Source organism: Mizuhopecten yessoensis, unplaced genomic scaffold (genome assembly GCF_002113885.1).
Source record: "Mizuhopecten yessoensis strain PY_sf001 unplaced genomic scaffold, ASM211388v2 scaffold716353, whole genome shotgun sequence".
Classification (NCBI taxonomy): domain Eukaryota; kingdom Metazoa; phylum Mollusca; class Bivalvia; order Pectinida; family Pectinidae; genus Mizuhopecten; species Mizuhopecten yessoensis.
Genome location: NW_018480074.1, coordinates 1070304 through 1093393, shown reverse-complemented (window position 1 = coordinate 1093393; position 23090 = coordinate 1070304). Strand labels below are relative to the sequence as shown.

At 35.4% G+C, this 23090-nt stretch overlaps 2 protein-coding genes across 11 annotated transcripts in view; one reads left to right on the top strand and one right to left on the bottom strand.

Annotated features, from left to right (window-relative positions):
• LOC110443569 (transcobalamin-2-like) overlaps positions 1-5420 on the top strand; it is a 50985-nt gene extending 45565 nt beyond the window's left edge. The window contains exons 7-10 of one of the 2 annotated variants that reach the window (XM_021487850.1): positions 3337-3435; positions 3832-3979; positions 4502-4620; positions 5001-5420. In XM_021487850.1, the coding sequence (XP_021343525.1) occupies positions 3337-3435; positions 3832-3979; positions 4502-4620; positions 5001-5071 (437 nt within the window). In that variant the 3' untranslated portion in view covers positions 5072-5420. Of the gene's footprint in view, positions 1-3336; positions 3436-3801; positions 3980-4501; positions 4621-5000 lie in introns of both variants that reach the window. The other variant, XM_021487849.1, reaches the window with a different exon arrangement.
• An 11821-nt stretch (positions 5421-17241) lies between these two features.
• LOC110443593 (prostaglandin E2 receptor EP4 subtype-like) overlaps positions 17242-23090 on the bottom strand; it is a 55792-nt gene continuing 49943 nt past the window's right edge. For all 9 annotated transcript variants that reach the window (XM_021487893.1, XM_021487895.1, XM_021487888.1 and 6 more), the window contains one exon: positions 17242-18622. In XM_021487893.1, the coding sequence (XP_021343568.1) occupies positions 17969-18622 (654 nt within the window). In that variant the 3' untranslated portion in view covers positions 17242-17968. The remainder of the gene's footprint in view (positions 18623-23090) is intronic.

The following is a 23090-nucleotide window of genomic DNA, read 5'->3' as shown; positions in this document are numbered from 1 at the left end:
TGTTTTAAATCATGATTTGATAAATATCACTTACCAATAATTCACATTTAGCTTGTTCACACAAATCCCTCCTATGTGACCACTGCAGGAAACGTTGCTAAATTGTTGCTGAACTTTAATCACAGATTAAGTGGAAGGGGTATAACCCCAGGAAACTTGGCTATAAACTCATATTCGGTCAGTGATACGCTGACCGAATATAGGATTTATTATGTCAACTCTTTTTAAAATATTCTAAAATCGGTGTGAAAAGGAAGCAGTATAAATGACGTTACCCAAGCATATATCTCATGTGGTGCTGTAGAATGCGATCTTAGTGTTTCATAGTTTAGGCATCAGTATAGACAGATGGAATTTAATTTATTATTTTAACTATTATTTTATTATTTATTATGATAATTATTATCTGCATAGCTCCCTATCAAACCCTAGGAATGTTTTTCTAAGACAATTTAATTTTATTTAGTGACATACTCTTACACAATAAATATGTATTCAGCGAAATCAGGAGAGGGTTGCAGTAAAATTACTCAAACGCGTCTGACCCCATGACCCCCGTATTTGTCGAAATTTGCTTTGGTTTGCTAAAAGTAACATGAAGATTTTGTTTATTATCTCTACCAAGACTTGTCCCGCGATACAAAATGAGTATCACAAAAAATCAAAGTCCACGATTGCTGTCTTGAAGTAAAATTTCGTACCTGTGGAACTCGTGTTATCATTTAATTTCCACAAGATTGTTCCTGACAACAACGATGCCACAAATTATGGTATCCTTCATTTCTCATCCGTGCATAAATCATTTCTGTAAAAGGCAGACAACTCATGCCTACAAAGCCACACCAGCTTTTAAATTTAGTAATTCTCGAGAAGTACTGTAGCAGAAGCATAACTGATATTTAACACAGATAAAAGATTAAACGCTGCTTAGGGAAGCAAAGGATGACCTTTTATATCCTCCACATCAGCACCTTGGACCAGACTTGCCCTAATATGACAGTAGAATTTTGTTAAAAATAGAAAGAAAATGACATAAACATTACATAAAGGTTATAACCACCAATTACACGATCATAAAATTACAAAAAAGTCATAACCAAAGGTATAATCATGTTTTGGAATGCTCGGATAAAGTCTTTAATTGTATGTGTAAACGAAAATATTCTGAATAAATAAACTTATCGACACATTCCTTCTCATGCCTGCCGCTTCTTAAACGTCCCGTGCGCTCTACATCTCAGGAAATGATTGACAGTTCGAGCTACGTGACACAGATATGACCTTACCTGTGAAAACAGCGACTGCAGTTCGCACGGATACTGCGCACGCATCACCAACAACATCACTTAATAACTTTTGAAATTCAGACTTTTTACCAACGCTTACCTCTACTACACCACCTAAGATTGTTTTTATATAAAACCTAACCAACCGAATTTCTGTATCGGCACTCAAACGCTTTTCTCGTAATTCGGTATGAAACACGTCGGAACGAACCCTATTGGATACATTTTGCGTTGCAGAAAAAGACTCGGAGTCTCCAAACCCGTCTTCAAGGTAAACCATCATCATGTGACCTTCCGATCTGTGGCGCTGAAGACCAATAAAAAGGTTAACATTTAAAAACAAAAAAAAAAACATCTTTTTTCCAAAAGTCAAAGGAAATTCCAAAAACTTCACTTGATCTGGGAGCATTTCAACATCGATTATGGAATGTCCCTGACATTATCCGATGCTTTTCTTGTGCCCTCTAACATGACCCACATATCTTAGAGAGATTAATCACATAGGAAAGCGAAACGCACTCATCTACCACACCGCTCGCTAGCAATTCATGAATCGCATTACTGACAAATGTGCTATGCGTAATGGCAGACTTGTTATTTATTTTTATTTTTCCGACCCGGGTTATGCAACAAAATAACCATAGTCTACGACACCACACACATTACCATAGCTTTACCTTTAACAACTACGTTTTTATTTCCAACCATTACAACGTCATTGAAATGATGACTTACCGGCTGATCTTCATTATTTAATTGCGGGGTGACTTTGGGTGGGGGCGGTACTTACTCTTCCTGGGCAGTTGCTGGCCTAGTGCCCGGTCCCGTAACAGTAGAAACAGGTCAAACTCTGTTTGTTGGCGGGTCTTGCTCAGGAGGAATAGAAACTCACCGGCGCTTCGTGCCTACTTCCGTTTAATGCTCCTATCTTGGTGTAAAAAGAAGACTCTCCCACCTCTCCAGTACATTAAATGCCTCTGAAAAGGTCGACGTTGTTCGAGTTGACTCCGCTGCCCCGCCTAAGGCATGGGCGTTCATACGGCTTACTAGCGTTACGGCTAGCAGATTTGACCTTCCGTTTCCTGTGAACTGTGGCCTCAGTCTGGAGAATTTTAGCAGAATCGTCAGCGTCTTCACAAATAGGGTCGTCTTCGTTCTCGGTCAAGGTACCCCAGCCATGATAATCATGTAACAAGCGTGTTTCTCACGTCTAAATGAGCAACGCAGTTAGTAAGAGTAGTCTCTGCTAAACCGCTAGTATCGTCTTCAATAACTTGAAAAGCTTTATAAATTTCAAGTCGCCTCTCAGATGTGAAGACAAACTGTTTGTGGTACCCTTCGAATTTGAATTTATCAGACTTGTTCGTTGTTAAATGTTTGTCGTGACTTAGAAGCTTATTGTCAATGTCCGACCGAATGAGGGAACGATGAGAACTCAGAGTGATATCAAGCCTAGAGGAAAAAAGGGACAGTAGAATGATTCGCCAAAGAATCCTGACGAGTAGGTTCCGATGGGCTCTCATCTTTAGTATTGTTCATGATGAAACCTACGGACGGGTAAAAACACGTCCGTACTGCTGTGAACGATTTCGTCGAATGCAAACACAAACTGAAGGTCATTCCGATATGGCTGCCACACCAAACTGTATATCAAATTCAATATTCATTTTCTTACATTTTTCTCGACCAATGCATCTCCATGGACATCCAACCTTATGATAATAACAACTTTAAATGGATTTTTTCCTGAATTGTGACTTTTATTAAGCTTGGAAAATGAACATATAAAAAGTGAGTTTTTTCATTAGTTATTGAATATTTTTTCTGAAATTTAGTGTGCATTGTCCTCAATCATGCTTGAAAAATATTGGAGGAGGATTTGTTTGTGACAGAGATTGTTTATTGCTAACGGAATGCATTATTGAATTTGATATACAGTTTGGTGTGGCAGCCATATTGGAATGACCTTAATGCACTACACCTGTAGTACAATTTAAGAACTACACTATAAACAAAACGAAATTAATTTACTTATTACTGCGTTGTTTAGATGTTGTAGAGAAAATGAACAATGGACTTGGCGTTTCACAAATCCTTCCTCCCTTTGCAAAGAGATCGCTTCTTGACATCGCCTGTCTTCCACCTCTTGGTAAGTCACGTTTAAGTATAGTAAACCTTAAAATAAACAATAAGAGAATACCTTGGGGTCAGCAACCATAATTCGAACTCAAAATCGATTAAACAAGGGCAAAATATGAGCAACAAAACCAAAAGGCACGCAAATGAGCATTATCAAAAGCGTTGACTTTCATATTGCACACAGAAATAGCAGATTTGCCTATGATGACGATCATAAAACTGGTCCTTAGTCTTCAGATTTTTACTCAATACATGACCAAGATGGTAATAAAATTCCTTAAATTCTGTCTTTTTAGCTTGTATGATGTAATGTAGACGACATTTAAGGGTATCATTTTTGAGACGTTTCTGTATACACTGTTGTCTTTTCTTTAAGATTATCACCAAACAGTTCCTTTGTGTTCAGGTCAGACAATTGAGATATTTTTCACAGTAGAAGACCTTATCATGACCAATACCACCCGACAATATAACGTAGTCGTGTCTGTACCACCAAATCCGACACTTCTACAGTCTATGCAAGCTCTCCAGGCCCAGCCGGACTCCGAATTCAGGTATGTCAACAAACTAGTCCTGATATATAACCGCATTGACTTTCCCCAGATCTTTATATATCCTCCTGTTTATACGATTTTAGCCCCTAACAGTGTTCAACTAATTTGTTTACGAAAATAATTACTGTACAACTTTAAGATCATGAATAACGAAACTTGTCATTTGTTCAATGTTTGATTAGGACAACAGAGTCCACTATGAGAATAACCGCTTTGTGTAGGGCTAAATCTAGCAGACAGATTTCGATATCTTCAAATTTAAGTATGTACTATATTTAATCTTGTATCTAGCCAAAACTCTTCAAATGATAATTCATGAATTTCGGAACTTTATTCAATATATATATTCAGATGCATATACCTATACATATAATATGCTGCTTTTAGATTCAAAATAACATGATTTAAATAGTTCCTCTACTTGTATATGATATGTTTCACGTTCGAAGGGAGATAACTTATTATGTTGATGCCGACAGTTCAAAACACAATTCATAACTTCTATTTCATTGATGCCTTTAGCTTCGGGACCATTTCAACCAGTTTGGGACCTATGGTTATCACAATTAATGGTATAACAAGAGATGAAAACAGCAATTACTGGAAGATTCTGACGGCTCCAGACATACCCCTCGAACAAGGTAATCATCTTATTAAGAAACATACAGTATCGCTTGTAATACATCGATGTCGTAAACAATAACTCATATGTATGTTGAACTCTTCTTAAGATTTAGCAACTATCTGCATTTGATTATTTTAACATTATATCTATCGTATACGTTACGTTTAAATCTGTTTTAATTACTGACACTTTATGTATTAGCTGAGTATTAAACTCGAGATTTCAATAAGTCAAACTATCGTTAACAATACTGATAAGAGGACTTAAACACGTCGTGTTAATCTTTACAAGCAATGACAAGCAGTTTGAAAAAATATTGAAACGCTTGTATTTACTTTATCTGTAAAATATGAATGAATTACCTTTGCTTCATGGAGTATACATTTTTCATTACAGGTGTTGCAGAAACCTATCACAAAGACGGAAAACGCTACATATTTAATCTCACTGCCTTGAACCGTCCTTAAAATGTACAAAACATGGTGAAGAATAAGTCTGTTTCCATGGTAGCAAACTTGAACATTTCACCTATATATGGAAACTACTGTCAACGTGTATATATTTTTTAGCTGTATTCTTATTTTAGCGCTTTTCACAGTTTGAAGAATAGGCTTGTTTATGATTTTGCTTATTCATATTTTTATATAAAGTCTTCAATTGCATTTTGTAAGTGCGCCGTTATGAGAATTATGACAATATATGTGCGAAATATGCATTTGAGTAAAAGTTGCTGTCATAGCAATGAAACATTATGATAATAATAAATCATAATTCGAGGTTCTTATTTACCGCTTTATCACAAGGTTCGTAGGTCGTCTCATAGCGGTTCGCAAATTATTATCCGTGGTTATAGGGCCTTGCAACCAGCCAATATCTTTCTCGACTCCGTGGGGAGCATACAGCCGGTGCCATTTCGGCGCTCACCGCTAGCATTCAAAAGTTCTAGCACTGCACAACCACGTACTCCTTTACAACTGGTTAGACTGGAACAAGCGGAGTAAAGTATATTGCTCAAAGACACAACACAGTGCCGTGTTCATCAAATCTTGATATATATTCGTACATATATATTACGAATTTCGATGTGACTTTGTCAAAAAAAATCGAAAATTATTGAATTAGAACATGGAAATATTTCAACCTTTCTAATCTTCAATAGATTCAGAAAGGTGTCTCTTTGCGTTGTATTTAAAAATGACATTATATATATTGTATTCATCTTCCTCAGCTGATGTTGATATCTTTGCAGAGTTGTCCAAGAGTGTTGGAATGTAAAATCACAAGACATAAAAAAAACTGTTTTAAACCACTCTGCTTGTAATGGATATTTCCATATGAAACAGCGAATAAAAAACATTTTGAAACCCTGTTGGTGTTGTTTTGCATTTTCTATTAATGTCACAAATATGGACGTTACGAAAACACGATAGGAGTGTTTTGTGTTCAGGTGATATAATTACGCTTTGAGATGCGGTTCATCGGTAATATGAATGGCCTCGACATTGCAGGATAATTTTAACAGAAATAAATATGATTGTTATGGTTTCATGGTGGAATAGTAAACTTTTCGACTAAAAATTCCAAACAAGAGTCAAACGTTACTTCCGTATTGTTTGTTTACTTTTTCGACACCTTTGTTTTACTACTACTCGTTTCGATTCATAGTCTGATACCCCGAGACGAAGTGTTATATGTTTACATAGTGACATTGCAGCGCATATGTAAATATTCCACTTTATACAAAGGGAAAACTTTTTTGTACCACGTGAGACGTGATATAATCCACTACATACAAAGCAAAGTGTTTTTGTCTACATGACGTGATACGCTACGAAAGAGAATCCATGTAGTCATGCAGTATGTATTTATATTAAGCGTAAACATATAACGACTGAATCATATAATTCTGTCAGATTCGATATCGACAGTTATAACTGAATTATGAAAAAATCGATAATAACTAGTAGGTATGAAAATGCGACAAAAATATGAAAAGTATAACACATAAAACTAATATTCCCCCCTTTAATGCAGCATATTTTTTATTCTAATTTATTGTGAATTAATGTCGTTTGCAAACTAGAAATTGTTCGGTTCCAAGAAATTCTACTTCAAAAACGAATATGTCTGGGTTTTTTTGAGGAGTTGATTGAGGAAACACATTTCAATTCGAGGTTATTGAAACGCTCAAACTTGTCTATTTATTGATCTACATTAAGGACACGTGTAACATTATATACGAGGCTTTATTACAGTTAAACGTTGATGTACCAAAAGATCGTGTGACTATATAGTATCCAAAAGTGATGAAACCGTTATAGGGTTACATGTATGATCTCAATGTGACATCATTACCAGAGCATGGCGTCCCACTCTGTTCTTTATTCTGATACCGGAGTGGCCAGATATATCGGGAGTCACCTTGGAAAGAAAGAAAAAAAATGATTGAAAGAGCTAATAGAAACAAATGATTGATACCAAGTAACAGGATATAAAATAGTGTAAATGTCGTGTGAGTAATAAAATGTATCAGAAGTCAAAATCTAAGGAAAACAGTTCGCAAGCATAGCATGCATATTGTGAGTTCCCTCCCTAAATATTCCGGAGTGCAGGTATGCCTATTGTCAATAACTTTCAAACAAATACATCAAAAATAATGAAAGATGTTTCGATCTGATGTATGTTGTGAGTTAATTCATTTTTAAATACATTAAAACTCTTCATTGTGAAAATATACAGTGTTAATGTTGTGCAAACATAAAACGTAAAAAAAAACCAGAAGGTATACGTATACAAAACAATGAATTTAAAAGATTCCATCTGTATCTAAACAAAAGAAAGCAATAAAAGAATTCCAAAGTGTCAACACATTCATTATTCGACATTAAAATGATATTGCTGTGGAGAAAAGGATAATAAGACCAGATGTTCCGGGAGGTAAGTGTCTTAGCCACAGCCCACAATGTAAATCTAGATCAAATCAAAGTAGTTTTAATGTCTGCATAGCGAGAGCTAGGAATGGTGACAACTAAATAGCAAAACACATAAATGAGTAAAAGCAAAAATAACGACCCTCATTTCACACAAACAAATATAACATATTCCCCACGAATACCATAAAACGTGTCCATAGTCTTTATCGACCGGCATCTTTGATGTCGTTGTTTGAAAACTGTCTGTAAGCAGTCGTCACCTATCATAGAAATCAAAATTTTCGGGACATGCTCTTGAATTCCAAATCAGCATCGACAGATTGGAACAAGATATATCTCTAATGTTCATGATTGGGAAATTAAAATAGTCCCACTTATCGTACAGCTTAGCAGCCATCCTTAAGATATGGATAAGGCTTAGGAGGCACGGTAGTCTAGTGGAAGGACGCCGGGCTCGTGACCGAAGAGTTGCGGGTTTGAGTCACGGCACGGCACTGTGTTGCATCTTTGAGCAAGATACTTTACTCCGCTTGATCCTATTCTTGATAGCTAATATCTACTGTAATGTGTCGAAGTGCATTGTAAAATTAAATACAAAGCAAAATATTGATCCTTGAAAATTGAAAAAATTTAATTAAAAAATATGTATATGCCTATCGACCTACCCTATTTTTCTGGCATTTGATCTGAAATACGCACATTTTTTTGTTTTCGCCCAAATTTGTTTTCTTCTTTTATATTTTTAAATGCATAATATCATTATAGACTCTTCATTGTCCTATGTCATTGTTATTCTACTTAATCTAACTTTTAGGTAAGGATGCTTTCGTTGTGTATTATTGCTGTGTTTCTTTTTCATCATCTTAAATAAGACGATGAACCTACGGTTATCCGATTGGCTATTGGGACAATTCTGTATGAAAGGCCGTTGACACATTATTTCGCACCGGTTGTCTGCAAGGTCTAATGATCTATTTACTTAGAGACTATCTCAAGCTGCACTCTCTAATGTCACATATACTTTTAGCCCTGTGTTACATATTTGTGCTTGAATTCAGTTTCAAAAGTGTTAAAACTGTTAATTATCGTCTGGCCACATTGTCATTATGTATTTAAACACACGGCGTTCGAGTGTTGTATTCTATTATCTAGTATTCAAATTAACTGAAAATAGCGTCAAAAACGTAACGAAGGGTTTTGGTACTTGATCATGAAATTATCCTTCAATTATTGCTATCACATGGTATTAATATAGACGGTTATAAATAAACGTTTTTGTCATATTGGACAAAACAGAACTGAGATATTATGACGTTGAGCGTGAGAGGACCGTGGACCTCTGATAATGTATAACCATATATATACCATTGATTGATTTCAGAGCACCATTCGATGGCACCTATTAATACAAGGTTTTGTTTTTATTTCAGCCACTGAGTGTATAGTGAACCCTCACAGTCATTAACTATACGTAACGTAGGAGCAACAGCTTCTTTTGTGTTATCACATTACAACTGCAATGTATGTTAAAGTTCTGTACGAGATCTTAGTTTGTTTATGTTTTATCACATTAAATCAAAATGTACGTTTGTTAAAGTTCTGTACGAGATCTTAGTTTGTTTATGTTTTATCACATTTAAATGCAATGTATGTTAAAGTTCTGTACGAGATCACAGCGTGTATGTGTTACAACATATAGCTACAAATCATGTTAATGTTTTGAAGGGGCCAGAGCCAATAGTCGATATCACGTAAAACTACAAAGTATGTTTATGTGTTATTAGGGATTCCAATTTGTATTTCTTCATATAGCTATATAAAAAATATATGATGTAAATATTTTGTAGTATTTTCAACTTCTCTGTTTCATTAATTCAAAAAAGAAAAATGGCCTCGGATCGACTGGGGTTTTTCTCACCTGTAAGAATTCCTACTGCTATTGAGTTACGCTCTGTTTGTGTAAGCTCGTATAACTACAAAGCTTGTTCGTGTTTAATAAGATATCACAGTGTGTGTTTCAAGATTCTACTACACAGTGTGTTAACGGTCTCCAAGAATCACAATGTGTATGTGAAACCACACATAGTTATAAAGTATGATCATGTTCGGAGAGAGCAAGAATTATTATTTGACTGATTAAGATGGCGCATCATGTATAATGTTTGTAGTATTTTAGTGAATTGACATTTCATAACCCATTTGATTTCTTCCATTTAAAATTGCATTGTAGTCACTGCAATGTTACTGCAATTCATCAAGATGGTCATAATGTCCTATCTATATTGCATGCTGATGTTGTGACCCAAATTCTATATCCAAAGGTCAAATGCCAACAGCCATATACTTACCCAATGATTGACTTCTTTTCTCCAACCTTATTTTGACACTGACATAACGATTGCAAAATCAAATGTGGTAGACAGCTTTCAAATCAAACAAGAACAAATTGACAAAAAGATGGTTTGCCAACTATATTCTTATTCTTAATTAATGCGGTATGCAAAAACGTATAGGAAGCATGTTGATTTCCCTGATCTGATGTCAGTTGTCCACTGTGGTTTGACTATAGATACCATTTCCAATAGTAGGAGTGTGTTAGAGAAATTTCAACTCGAAGGGTAATATCCTTGAGGGCTGGTTGTCTTGCTTCGAGCCGAGAATACGACATTCAAAAATCTCATCTCTAAGCTGTCTCACTTAAAAGCGTTAAATGGTATCATGTATTTAAAGTAAGTTTAAATTGCCGTTGTGTAAAACTTTTCTTAATAAAGTTGTCATGTGATATGATATTCAAGAAATAGATTTGATTTTAAACCTTGGCAGTATACATTAAAACATCCCGAAGAGTTTCAATGTTGAATAAGATGACGGATTCAAATCGCTTTCACTTATACAGTACACAAGTTTGAAAGAACACATAGTATTCAATAAGCAATATATAACAGCATGTTGAAAAATCTGCGCCGTTGGCATTTATTAAAAAAATATTTTTTTTTATAATTGCTATCTAATTTTCTTAATTAACTTGTGCACACCATATCTTGGTAATGTTGCTTCCTCCTTAGACACTCCGCATCAGAAAAGAGAGTAGTTGTTGTGGGGTCATCATTTTATCAAAGTATAGAATAGTGGAAAGTTCAGGAGTACATGTATTGGATTATCATCATGTGCACAAATCCCGTGTGAAATGTCACTCTTCAGCTAAAAAACAAACGATAAGTTCACCAAATAGTTGTTTAGTTGTTTCAATGATCATAGTTATATTATTCTTGATAAAAAATGATTATCAAACTGCTTCCCTTCTTTTATATTTTGAGGAAAAATGATGAACCCACGCCAGTTTCCATACATTGACAGAAGCATGGATGAAAAGTTTTAATTTAACCATCACTTGAAGGAATTCGATACCTGCAATATCATATATTTTAACCTATATTAGAGGCTCCTCAAGTTTTTTGTCATAATCAACGGTTAAGACACGTAACATCTGATGGCACTTTTGAAAATCCAACTCTCCTCGATTTTAGCCTTCGTTGGAAAATAGCCTTCCTAATGAGAGAGAAAATGTACCTTGGCCGAGCTCTTTTTAAAAACGTCGTCTCGTAATTGTTCAAAAACCAGAGCACTGCCATTTATTAAGAATCAATATCTATCAATGTCCATTTTGTGATAAACTCGGACGACGTGCAAAGTGAGTGTTAATTGTTTATAACTGTCCTGACTTTTGCATCGCCCAATGAGTAATTATAACATAATAATGGTTGTTTTCAATTTACTGTCCATCTTACCACGAAATTTTATCTTTAATATCAGGATATAAGTTGCAAATTGTTTATGTTTGTAACCTATGGCTCTTATTTGCGCGAGAAGTGAACACCGGCCATGAAGGCTAAATTATACCCGGTAATACAGACAGTTCAATGCAAAGGTTTGCTCGTTACTTTGGCCAATGTAAGCTGTCCTAAACCTACGGCCCCGGCAATCAAGTCAGAAGTTTCAAGATTATTGAGGTGTTTTAAGTAAGTTTTAGTGTACTTGATGTTTCGTAAAGATAAATTTCGTTTTGACAATTAGATTTTAGACGAAATGAACTACGAGGAAAATGAGTCTATTTATGTCGCAGTTACCTCCCTTGCTCTACTGAGGGAGCTACTACAAACTTGGTCGAAGTTAAAAACAGTCTAACTAATGGGGATATCCCAATACAAACTCCCAGTTAACAGACGTTCTTGGCATGAAGAACAAACACAGTGGAACTTAATATTGATAACATAATATGATGTTGTTAGATATTTAAACAGGCATCCTCAAACACTGAAGTTCGTCTTTGTGTCTGAGATTAATTTTAACTATACTAATGAAATGTAATATTCGAAATAATTCAACACAATATTCCAATATAGTCATTTCTCAATTATTAAGATGCGTTCAATATGACAATCACATGTGTATCGGCCGCCTCTACAGTATATCATAATAATATGAAGTGTGGATCTATTTAGTGTTGCCCTTGTAATGTAGAAGCAAAATGAAACGGAAAACTCCACGCTTTATCAACATAAAAATGCAGAACTGGAGCACAAACGTTAATACAACAAACATCAACAGTAGGAACCAAGGAGACACCAGAACAACAGGAATGACAGTCTGGGGCCGTTCATTAACTAAACGGGAGTTCATAATGCCTAATTGTAGCTCTTCACGATTGAACAAGTGCAATTCAGGCAACTCTTTATAAGTCTGGCTATCATATTGCCTATGATTGTCATATAAAAAACAGCGTCTAGGGAAAAAGAAATAAAAGAAACAACAGCTTGAGAGATGTACATTGGAAAGTCGCTACTTTCAACAAGGTGCAATGCACTCCATCGCCATCAAACTCAAATCTAATTTTAGATATTATGGCATGATATGTCATCACTACGACCGTTTCACTTCCGGGATATTTTTGCACATTCCTTTGTTTCATCTTTCAAATCTTTACAACTGTTTCGCACCGCTGATTCACTGACATAACGCATACGAGTCTCGTATACTAGACTGGCCCCGGCCTTTAGAATATTGAATTATTAAGAAGAAAAATATAACTCTAATAATTTTGATCACTTGGATGTCTGATTCTAGAGTTCTAAAGTAAAGTGAGAGATAAGCATGTAGTAATATGAAGTCGAGAAATTCTTCGTAAAAACTTGGGGGCTGGTAGCCAGTCTACTCATGTACGACCGTCCAACATCTGTTTACCACATAACTCGGTTCTACTTTCAACGTGTTGTCTTATCGGAGACCAGGTTTTTGTACAGACTCCCTACATAGTAATGTATGTCTTGTCTATCCCGATCTATACTTTAGTCTTCATCCCGATCACTCAGTAACACACTACATGTACAGCAAGCAGGGTCTGACCAGATAGCTCAGAGAGACGTATACCAGCTTCAAAGTTTATTTGGCTACATTTCTGAAATCCTTCAGCATCATAATGTGATGAGTTGAATTTCAAGTATGTTACGATTTGTGAATGGTTTTTTGTTATTGTGCAAGGAGGACAATATGTTTACATTTGTTTCGATTCGAGACTTTCTTTAGAGGCACTGAAAATTTAGGTTACCTTATAAATTTTGCATTTGTTTATGGTTTACAGTGTAGTAATTTGGTTTAAATCTTTGTCCATTTAAAATAACCACTATCTTTTTCTGACAATCATAGGGTAGGATATCAACCTCCAACACCGGTGTTTGCACACGGGGCGTAACCTGTTCTTCCTTCTATCGCTTCTGCTAGTCGTGGCTTTTTCCCTGTCGAAGAATTTCAATGCTATCTTAGAAACTTTTTGTTTTGATAAATGGATCATTTAAATTTGGGTTTAACTTTGTTTTAAAACTGTTACATTCGGCAAAGAGTTGTTTTATTTATCTATTTATATTATAATATAATTATAATTCAATTGGTCGGAGTCTTTTGACTTGTATTAAACAAAGTTTCGTAAAAACACCAAACACAATAAAAATGGGTGGTGGGGGTGGGGTATTTACATTTACATTTAGCTTTCGTTTACGGCTTTAGAGATATACTCTCTACTGTTTGTATACTTGCTCCACCATGCTCCAGTCGAGTACAATAAGTGTTTCCTGAAACAGCATCATCTACTAGAAATTGCAATACACTACATTTAATGTGTTTTAGACTGTATCAGGTTATCGTTTGTGTTTCTTTATAAACACTATCGTAATAGAAAACACTCTAGTTCATGTATACAAAATATAGAAAAGGGAACACATCCCCCCCTACCTTTACCCGACATTTTGTACGAATGTGTTCCGTAGTAGTATGCGGGTACAGGTAAAATATAGCAACAAAATAGCGCGATTTTTGTTATGCCAACATTAAAAACAGGACCATATGACTTAAATGAAACGATATTTTAGTAAAATATTAGCTGGAATGGAAACAACAATGATATTCTTTTTGACAATGTTTGTATTTATAACGATATGTTATTTTGAAATAAGTTGAAATCGGAAGTATTGTTTGGTTCCACACTACAAAATGTTGCGATTGTGTATGATGTTCAACAGCGGACACATGCCAACGTATATTGGCCATATTATCAAACCATTGATTCACGTGTAAACACGTCGTAATATTTACATTTGGTATCTATCTTGTGTACATTAGACGAACGTGTTTTATTAAAACATCAGAAAGTTTTTGGCACAAGGTTGATAACACAGAACGGAATTTATTTTCTCGTCATATATTAAGTGATAGAAATCAATAAACTAGTGATAAATATATGTCAAATATCAACACTCTACGGTACATCCCTTAACGGTATCGTATTAGATCGGACATGATGGAATCAAGTGTAACTTATCCCCAATCTGGTTGTAAAAACATGTATGTAACCTTTGTTACAAAGGTAATTTCATATCGTCGAGTTTTTAGGCGAAAAGGACGACTCGGCGTCTTTATTTGACCTTGGCACTCCGCCTTGTCCTTGGTAGATTATAATTACCTAAGTTTCAAATGTGTGTATTAACTTACATTGGTAATAATTTCTTAGCCTGTTTCCATCATTTCTAAGTTGACTTGTACAACGAAAAGACTATATCCGTTTTCTTCGTTTATCATTTCTGACATTCTTTGTGTCATTTTTTTACAAAATATATTTCTACCTCCTGAACATACAAGTTTTTAGAAGTGTTCTCCGCCGAACTTCTTACACTTTTGATATTATACATGTATACTGTTCCATCGTTTTGAACCCGTTTAATTACAACACTGACCGGAACTACAATATCCCATGTAAATAAACATGATGGCTGCTGAAATATCGCTGGGCATTGTGAGACTTGACAATGTCATTGTAAATTTATGTGCAAAAATGAAAAAAAGAAATAAAAATACTTTTATTACAAGAAAAACTTGACCAATGTCTGTCTGCAATATCGTATAAAATGCACATCGGTTGAAATTACCAATGCCGGCAATGGAAACAATTTTAACACTCGTCCAATTTATTAGAAACATCGTCTGTTACACTGCACTGATTAACAGGGGTTCGTTACAAATATAGGGAAATACACATAATATATAGACCAACTGACACATAAGTTACAGACCTACTGATATGAGTCACAGCACACATAAACATTTAAGACATTTGTAACGAACCCCGGCCTCTGCTCCGTCGCAAGATTACTCACTTCGTTCAAACGATATCAGTTTCACGCGTCTCGCAGCCAACGTTTTCTTGAGGTTCTGGCGACATGTCAAATAACGAGGGTGTTATAGAATTTACCGACTGTAGTCAGATTCCCATACAATCAACACATAAATTCGCGTCTGGATTCTTTACAAAATGAGCAAAGAGAAAGTTCAAATTAACTTCCAAAAATAACTCCCTCGTGGAGGTCAAGGTCGGATTCACGGTGTTCACTGTATTTATCCATGCGCGAAATTTGTTCCGGGGAAAAATCGAAACAATTTCAAATCTAACTTTCAGCTCAGATTTCTATTGATAAACTTAAATCACCCTATAAACATATCAAACGCATCTGTATTGATACTGAATTGTGGAATAAAATTGAAGTGTTTGTTAAAATGTCAAAGTACTACTTTGTTTGCCAATCAGCACGCGACAATACGCTGTTCAAACTATTGAACGAAATTGTGTGGACTGTCGATAAGGCGGGCATTTTTAATTTTAATTATAAATTATATGTTAAAAAAGAACATAAGAGGCAGAGAAAACGTAAATATAAGTATTAAACTGTTTTTGTATGATATTTATGATCTATTTAAATGACACAGCTTTGCAAGCAAACAAATCATAATGCGCTAGCGCGCATTATGTTGTTTGCTTGCAAAGCTGTGTCATTCAAATAGATCATAAATACCATACAAAAACAGTTCAATGCTTAAGTATAGATCAGATTGTCTATTTTATTCGTTTATATTGCTTTTGTTGTTGGAAGCCACGAAGTTTGAAGCCACGAAAGACCTGACGTTTATCACAAAGATTTAAAATAGCAAAGAAAATAAAAAACAAGATGACCGGGTCGCATGTAACTTCCTGTACAGATATCGGTTATATTGCATGAGTAGATTTGTGGCAATAACTTACTTCTCAGAACTTTGCAATCTAAATTCATGTAAACTTCAGCATATCTGGCTTTCAGTTTATCATTGTGTAGATTTTTGTCGCCTCTATATGTAGTAAGTATTAGAACAATCTTCAAAATGGAGCATGTCTGCGGCGAAATTTGACAAATAAAGTTGCTGCGTTATTTGTATTTATGTGGAGGTTCCTTAATCTGCTATTTGTTTGATTTTTAATCAACTGAGGAAGAGGGGAGAGGGACGAGTGGTTAAGGCGGCTGACCGCCTAGCCCACCATCACTGGGTCACGGGTTCGAGGCCTTCGTGGGGAAGGTGTAGGCCGCAGGTTGGTGATTTTTCTTCTCTGGGTACTCCGGCTTTCATCAAACTGATTGGGCTTTTATCCACCACCAACACCTGGCATATATCCTTAAATGACCATATCTGTTAATAGGACGTAAACCGAAACCAAATTAAACCATGGAGGTAAAAAAAAAAGAGTCCTGTTGATTGGTTCAATGTAATTTGTTGAATATTGACGAATCGTATGCACTCTATCAGAGCATTGGTTTATCAGACCTTTCGATATCGGCAGTTGTTTGGGATTCCAGATTTAAATACAATTTCTTTTGGCAATGCTGATGAATCTTTAACAACATATGGCGTATGTTTATCGAAGAAATAATGAAAATAAACAAACATGATATCCCAGTCTTTTTGCTGAGCTCGTTTCTTATCTAACCACATGTATGTCCGCAAAGTATCCACCAATCAGAGTTGAGGAAATCCCTACATTTCATTACATCACACAGATTCCGTCCATCCTAAATCTTTTCCTAAACATTTATAGCATATTACAAGCAAAAACCAACTTTGAAAAAAACCTGTACGCTTATAGGAAAAATATCGTCCGGAAAGCGACAACCAATCAGAATTAAGGTACATATGACCTCGTTTAACTGTGCGTTATCAAACAAACATGCACACAATTTGCTGAAAATTTGAAAACAATTTATGCTTCCAGGATCTGAATTAAATTTGTGCAAGTTCTGCTTGTCGTGGAACTTAGCTTGAACATTTTAGAAAAAAAAAGTCAAATTAAAAAATAGAAAACAACAAATTTATTTAACAACAGATAATAATTTTACAATTACGAAACAAGAATACTTAGCGTAACTAGGGGAACATATCACATAAACATAGACAGCTAATAGTTACTACAAGCCATACAACTATCTATCGCTCCCTCGTTTCTCTCCGAATCTCTTTGACGTTTGACAACTGCAGGAACGTAGCACTATGTCGGTCATTTAAAATCATTCGTTCTAGATATTTGACGAAATTTCATCCCTAGCATCGTTAATACATTTGGTAAAGTGACACTAGGTCTGGCTACGTGATATGGTTCTCATAGTTATTGTGTAACATTCGTTCGCACATAAAAAAAAAAAAACATCTGCTAATTCCAGCAACCAGCAAATAACTTAATTAACGAACAAATGTCGGATTTACTAAATGAAACAAAAGTCGGTTTACTTAAATTTGATAACTGTTAGGTTCACATTAAATCACAAGGACAACATGAAAACAACCATCAAGTTTACTTAAAAACAGTTTTCAAATTTATGTAAAAAAACCCAACACAAAACACTAGTCTCCATATTCCGTTCAGAGAAAACAGATGGTGACGTAACGGCTTGTGTCTTGTCAAAGGAAAACAGGTCTTGGACAATTCAAATGCATTTAATAGATTCGGCAAATGAATGTCGAAGTCTGCTTCAGAATGTAAATACTGTAATATCTATCTCACATATTATGTTAGCACTTTTGACGTTATAGCAGTGCCTCCCGTCTGAGGATATCTATATTGTTCGGGAGACTGTACAGCCGTTTTGTCCGCGGAGTTCGTTCTATCGAATGTTCCACAGATAATCGCCTAGATGGTGTTTGCTTTTTCCGTTTGTCCGAACCAAACAAAGTCCTGAAGCACGCCATTTCTTCTCGAAAGACATCGGAATCACTGTCATTAATTAAACTGGGTCCACTCAGTGGATGACTGTTGTCGGCCGAAATTGACCGCATATATTTACGATGTGGCCTCGGTTCTAGCTCACATTCCTGAATCAGGTTCGATGTACTCCCCAGACTGTCTCTACTTCCGGAAGAGTCACTTCCGTTTTCGATAGGGTGCACTTGAGTGTCAACTTCACCCATCACTGATTTCAGAGCATAGCTTTTGCCCATTTCTGCATCTGTTTTATCGTGCGGGTATTCATATTGCTTTGAGGGTATAAAACTACCTGATCCTCCGCCGCAAGCGTAACAGATTTTTAATTTTATGTTGTTTAGGATTTTCAATAGTTGAGCTCTGCGCAGTAAGATATATAGCCACGGATCAAGGATCTGGTTAATTGCGAGTAAACGGAGAACCATGAGGTCCACTCGATGGTTGGTAACCCCCGTCACCTGGTTCACTATGATATTTACCTGCAAATACAAAGAAGATGCTTTAAAAAGACATGTATATACGCATAGCACATTTAATTATGATAGCCACGTACGGGTAGTATGAAACACGGAATCAAGTTTGACGTATTGGTGATGATGACGTGTATAGCCGGAAGTTGGCAATATCGATGATATTAAGATGGTAAGTGGGGTTGATTATCAAAAATAAGGCGCTACACCTGTAGTATGATCGGTATAACCTGTCGAACAGATGTTCCTCTTGGCACAGATTAACTTTGGGCTTGGTAGATACGCCAGGCCAGGTACGAAACAAACTGGCTAGCTCTAAACCACGGCCGAGTTTCAACTAAGACTGAGCTCATTTTAATATATTGAATTTAAAAGAAGAAGAAACAATTGTCTGAGGTACTACTTCTCTTTAACTATCAACTGTCTTGATAATCATCTGTCTATAACAATCATCTGTCTATAGCTATCTAATGTCTTATGAAAACACCTGTTTAACCTGTCTATGTCAATCACCTGTCTATAACGATCACCTGTCTATAACGATCATTTGTCTATAACAAGCACCTGTCTTTAGCGATCTACTGTCTTTAACAATCACTTGTCTATATAAATCACCCGTCTATAAATAGTACCTGTCCATGACATTCACCTGTCTGTAAATATAACCTTTCTATAACGATCATCTGTCTATAACCATCATCTGTCTATAACAATCATCTGTATATAACTACCACCTGTCTATAACTGCTACCTGTCTATAACGATCACCTGTCTATAACTACTACCAGTCTATAGCTATTTATCGTCTTTAACAATCACCTGTCTATACTTATCACCTGTTTATACTTATCACCTGTCTATACGTATCACTTGTCTATAACAATCACCTGTCTATACGTATCACCTGTCTATAACAATCACCTGTCTATACTCATCACCTGTCTATACTTATCACCTGTCTGTATCAATCATCCGATATCACCTGTTTATAACAATCACCTGATATCACCTGGTTATAACAATCACCTGATATCACCTGGTTATAACAATCACCTGATATCACCTGGTTATAACAATCACCTGATAACACCTGTCTGTAACAATCACATGATATCATCTGTCTATAACAATCACCTGATATCACCTGGTTATAACAATCACCTGATAACACCTGTCTATAACAATCACCTGATATCATCTGTCTATAACAATTACCTGATAACACCTGTCTATAACAATCACCTGATATCACCTGGTTATAGATAACGAACAGCTAATATTTTAACACGTAGGTAAGCGCCAATATTCAAGGTCAATAAAACTTCCAAAAAACTTTCTCCCAATACAATTATATAATTGAAATATATCTAAGAATTGGCTATAACATTTTTTGTTTAAAAAAAATAAACTCAACAGGCCATGCTGAGGTGAAGGAGTGCGCTAATATGACCAGTTCGCCACAGACAATAGGCCAATTTCCCTCAGTGTTTTGTTTTTGATGACGATTATATTTCAATATTTCACGTCAAGGTTCGATCAAAACAGGCAATTATACGGCATCGTTATACGGCAAGGTCAGAACGGTCGTCTTATCTCTATCAAACAAGGGTAATCCAGTACATCTATCATCATACACCGAGTTCTGTTCTGTAAACAGGATTCTTCATTCTCCTCGTAAATCTTGTTTTATTCTTCTTCTAAACCTGTTCCTGTCAAACTCTTCCCTCGGTGATAAAGAAGACGTTACTTGGTGTACCAGAAAGACAGATCATATCCTCGTTATACTGCCAACATTTGGTCTAGAAAATGGCGTTATAAAGGGGTTTGGCGATAAAATGAGGGAAACATTTTTATGAGGAATAAAAGAACAATAGATCGTTAAATATATTGGCGGTAAGCGAGGTGGCAAATGAAACAAGAGGCATTATATCGATATTTTACTGTATTTAACTGTATAAACAAATGTATTACTTTTGATATACTAGTACTATAGGTATACACTAAAATAAAGATGGTCACAGTAAACATCTCATATTTGCTATATATGATGTATCATTTATATTGCTTCTACCTTGGTATATATATACAGTATGTGCTATATATATATAGATATGTTATGTAAGTTGTATATATTATATATTGTTTATATACGTGTCAGTTAAAATACTGTTGATATATGTGCCGTTTTGTTAATGAAGTTCTAGTTTACGGCCAGTAACTTAAAGCCACTGATTATGTAAGTTTACAATAAGAATGATTCGACCATTTTGGAAAACTTTGAAAAGTGGCATTTGGTTTAAACAATATTTTATTTCATTTGTCATATATAACTAATACACAGGTAAATAGGAATAGGACCTGACAACAAGATTTTAAATCTTACGTTTAAAAGTGGCATTTGAAAAATGACAATTAGGAAATGTTAAAAAATGTATATAATATTTATGACGTAATAAGATATCAAGAACGCGTGAGTTTTCGAATTATCACTTGTCATCGCACTTGCTCATATCAACTGGTTATTATTTTTTTCACTAAATATCAATTATTCCCATCTTGAATAAAAATACTGTTTCACTTTCTGTACGGAGTTTACATAACACTGCATGCGTTATAAAATATGTTCACTCTCAAACAACCTCTTGAAATACATTAGTTTACATGTTGAACGGTGTTAATTAGTTTTCATGATGGAAGGAAATTTGCTTCTTCCTCGTATCCAATTATTTAACTCTACCGCAAAACCGCTCAATTTGAGTGGGCCCTCCCTATCTTCAGTAATTTACACAGTGTATATGTATTCAAGTAATTTAGCATCTGGGTTGGATCCTCACGAACCTGTCTACTTATGTACAGACAGGTGCTATGACGTTCTTGTCGATGTAAATATTTCCGTTTTTTGTAATATCTGCGCTCTTTCTCGTTTAAATAAATAAGCTTCACCTTAACACATCAGGCGAATAGCTTTCATATTGTCAATGTGTTTCGAATAAGCGTTAAAATGTGAAGTGTTCAATCGATCTATGGAGTCTAACAATTAGATACCTATGCATTGCATGTCAAATAACTAAAGTATAATTTCATTAAAAATATTAAATGAGTACTTAGTTTGAATAGTATATATAAAGTACTTATGTTTTTACTGGTATTTATCGATAATCACGTTAATTTGCACTTACAGGGAGTACTTAGGTTGCATCATGTATATCAAACTTTAACATTGAACCGTATTTACGAAATAATTACGTTAAATGGTATTTCGGGAATATTTACATTGAATGGTATGTAGGGATTATTTCCGCTGAAAGGTTTGTAGGGAATATTAACGTTGACGTTGATTCGTACTCACGTTGAATGGTATGTTGGGGTACTTACGTTGAATCATATATTGGAAGTACTCGCGTTGAATGGTATATAGGGATGGTTACGTTGAATGGTATATAGGGATGGTAACGTTGAATGGTATATAGGGATGGTTACGTTGAATGGTGTATACGAATGGTTACGTTGAATGGTATATAAGAAAGGCTACGTTGAATGGTATATAGGGATGGTTACGATGAATGGTATATAGGGATGATTACGTTTAATGGTATAAAGGGATGATTACGTTGAATGGTATAAAGGGATGGTTACGTTGAATGGTATATAGGGATGGTTACGTTGAATGGTATATAGGGATGGTTGCGTTGAATGGTATATAGGGATGGTTACGTTGAATGGTATAAAGGGATGGTTACGTTGAATGGTATATAGGGATGGTTACGTTGAATGGTATATAGGAATGGTTACGTTGAATGGTTGCACATGTAGATTAGTTACGTTGAATGACATATTGGTAGTTCTTACACTAAATGGGATGAAGTTAAAACTTTCGGTGAATGATATGTAGTTAGTACTTACATAAATGATATTGGGGTACTTACGTTGAATGGTATGTAGGGGATAGTTACATTGAATGGTATGTAGGCGATAGTTACATTGAATGGTATGTAGGGGATAGTTACATTGAATGGTATGTAGGGGATAGTTACGTTGAATGATATGTAGGGGATAGTTCCATTGAATGGTATGTAGGGGATAGTTACGTTGAATAGTATGTAGGGGATAGTTACGTTGAATGGTATGTAGGGGATAGCTACATTGAATTGTATGTAGGGGATAGTAATGTTGAATTGTATGTAGGGGATAGTTACGTTGAATTGTATGTAGGGGATAGTTACGTTGAAATGTAGGTAGGGGATATTTACGTTGAATGGTATATAGGGGGTAGTTACGTTGAATTATATGTAGGGGATAGCTACGTTGAATTGTATGTAGGGGATAGTTACGTTGAAATGTATGTAGGGGATAGTTACGTTGAATGGTATATAGGGGGTAGTTACGTTGAATTATATGTAGGGGATAGTTACGTTGAATGGTATATAGGGGGTAGTTACGTTGAATTATATGTAGGGGATAGTTACGTTGAATGGTA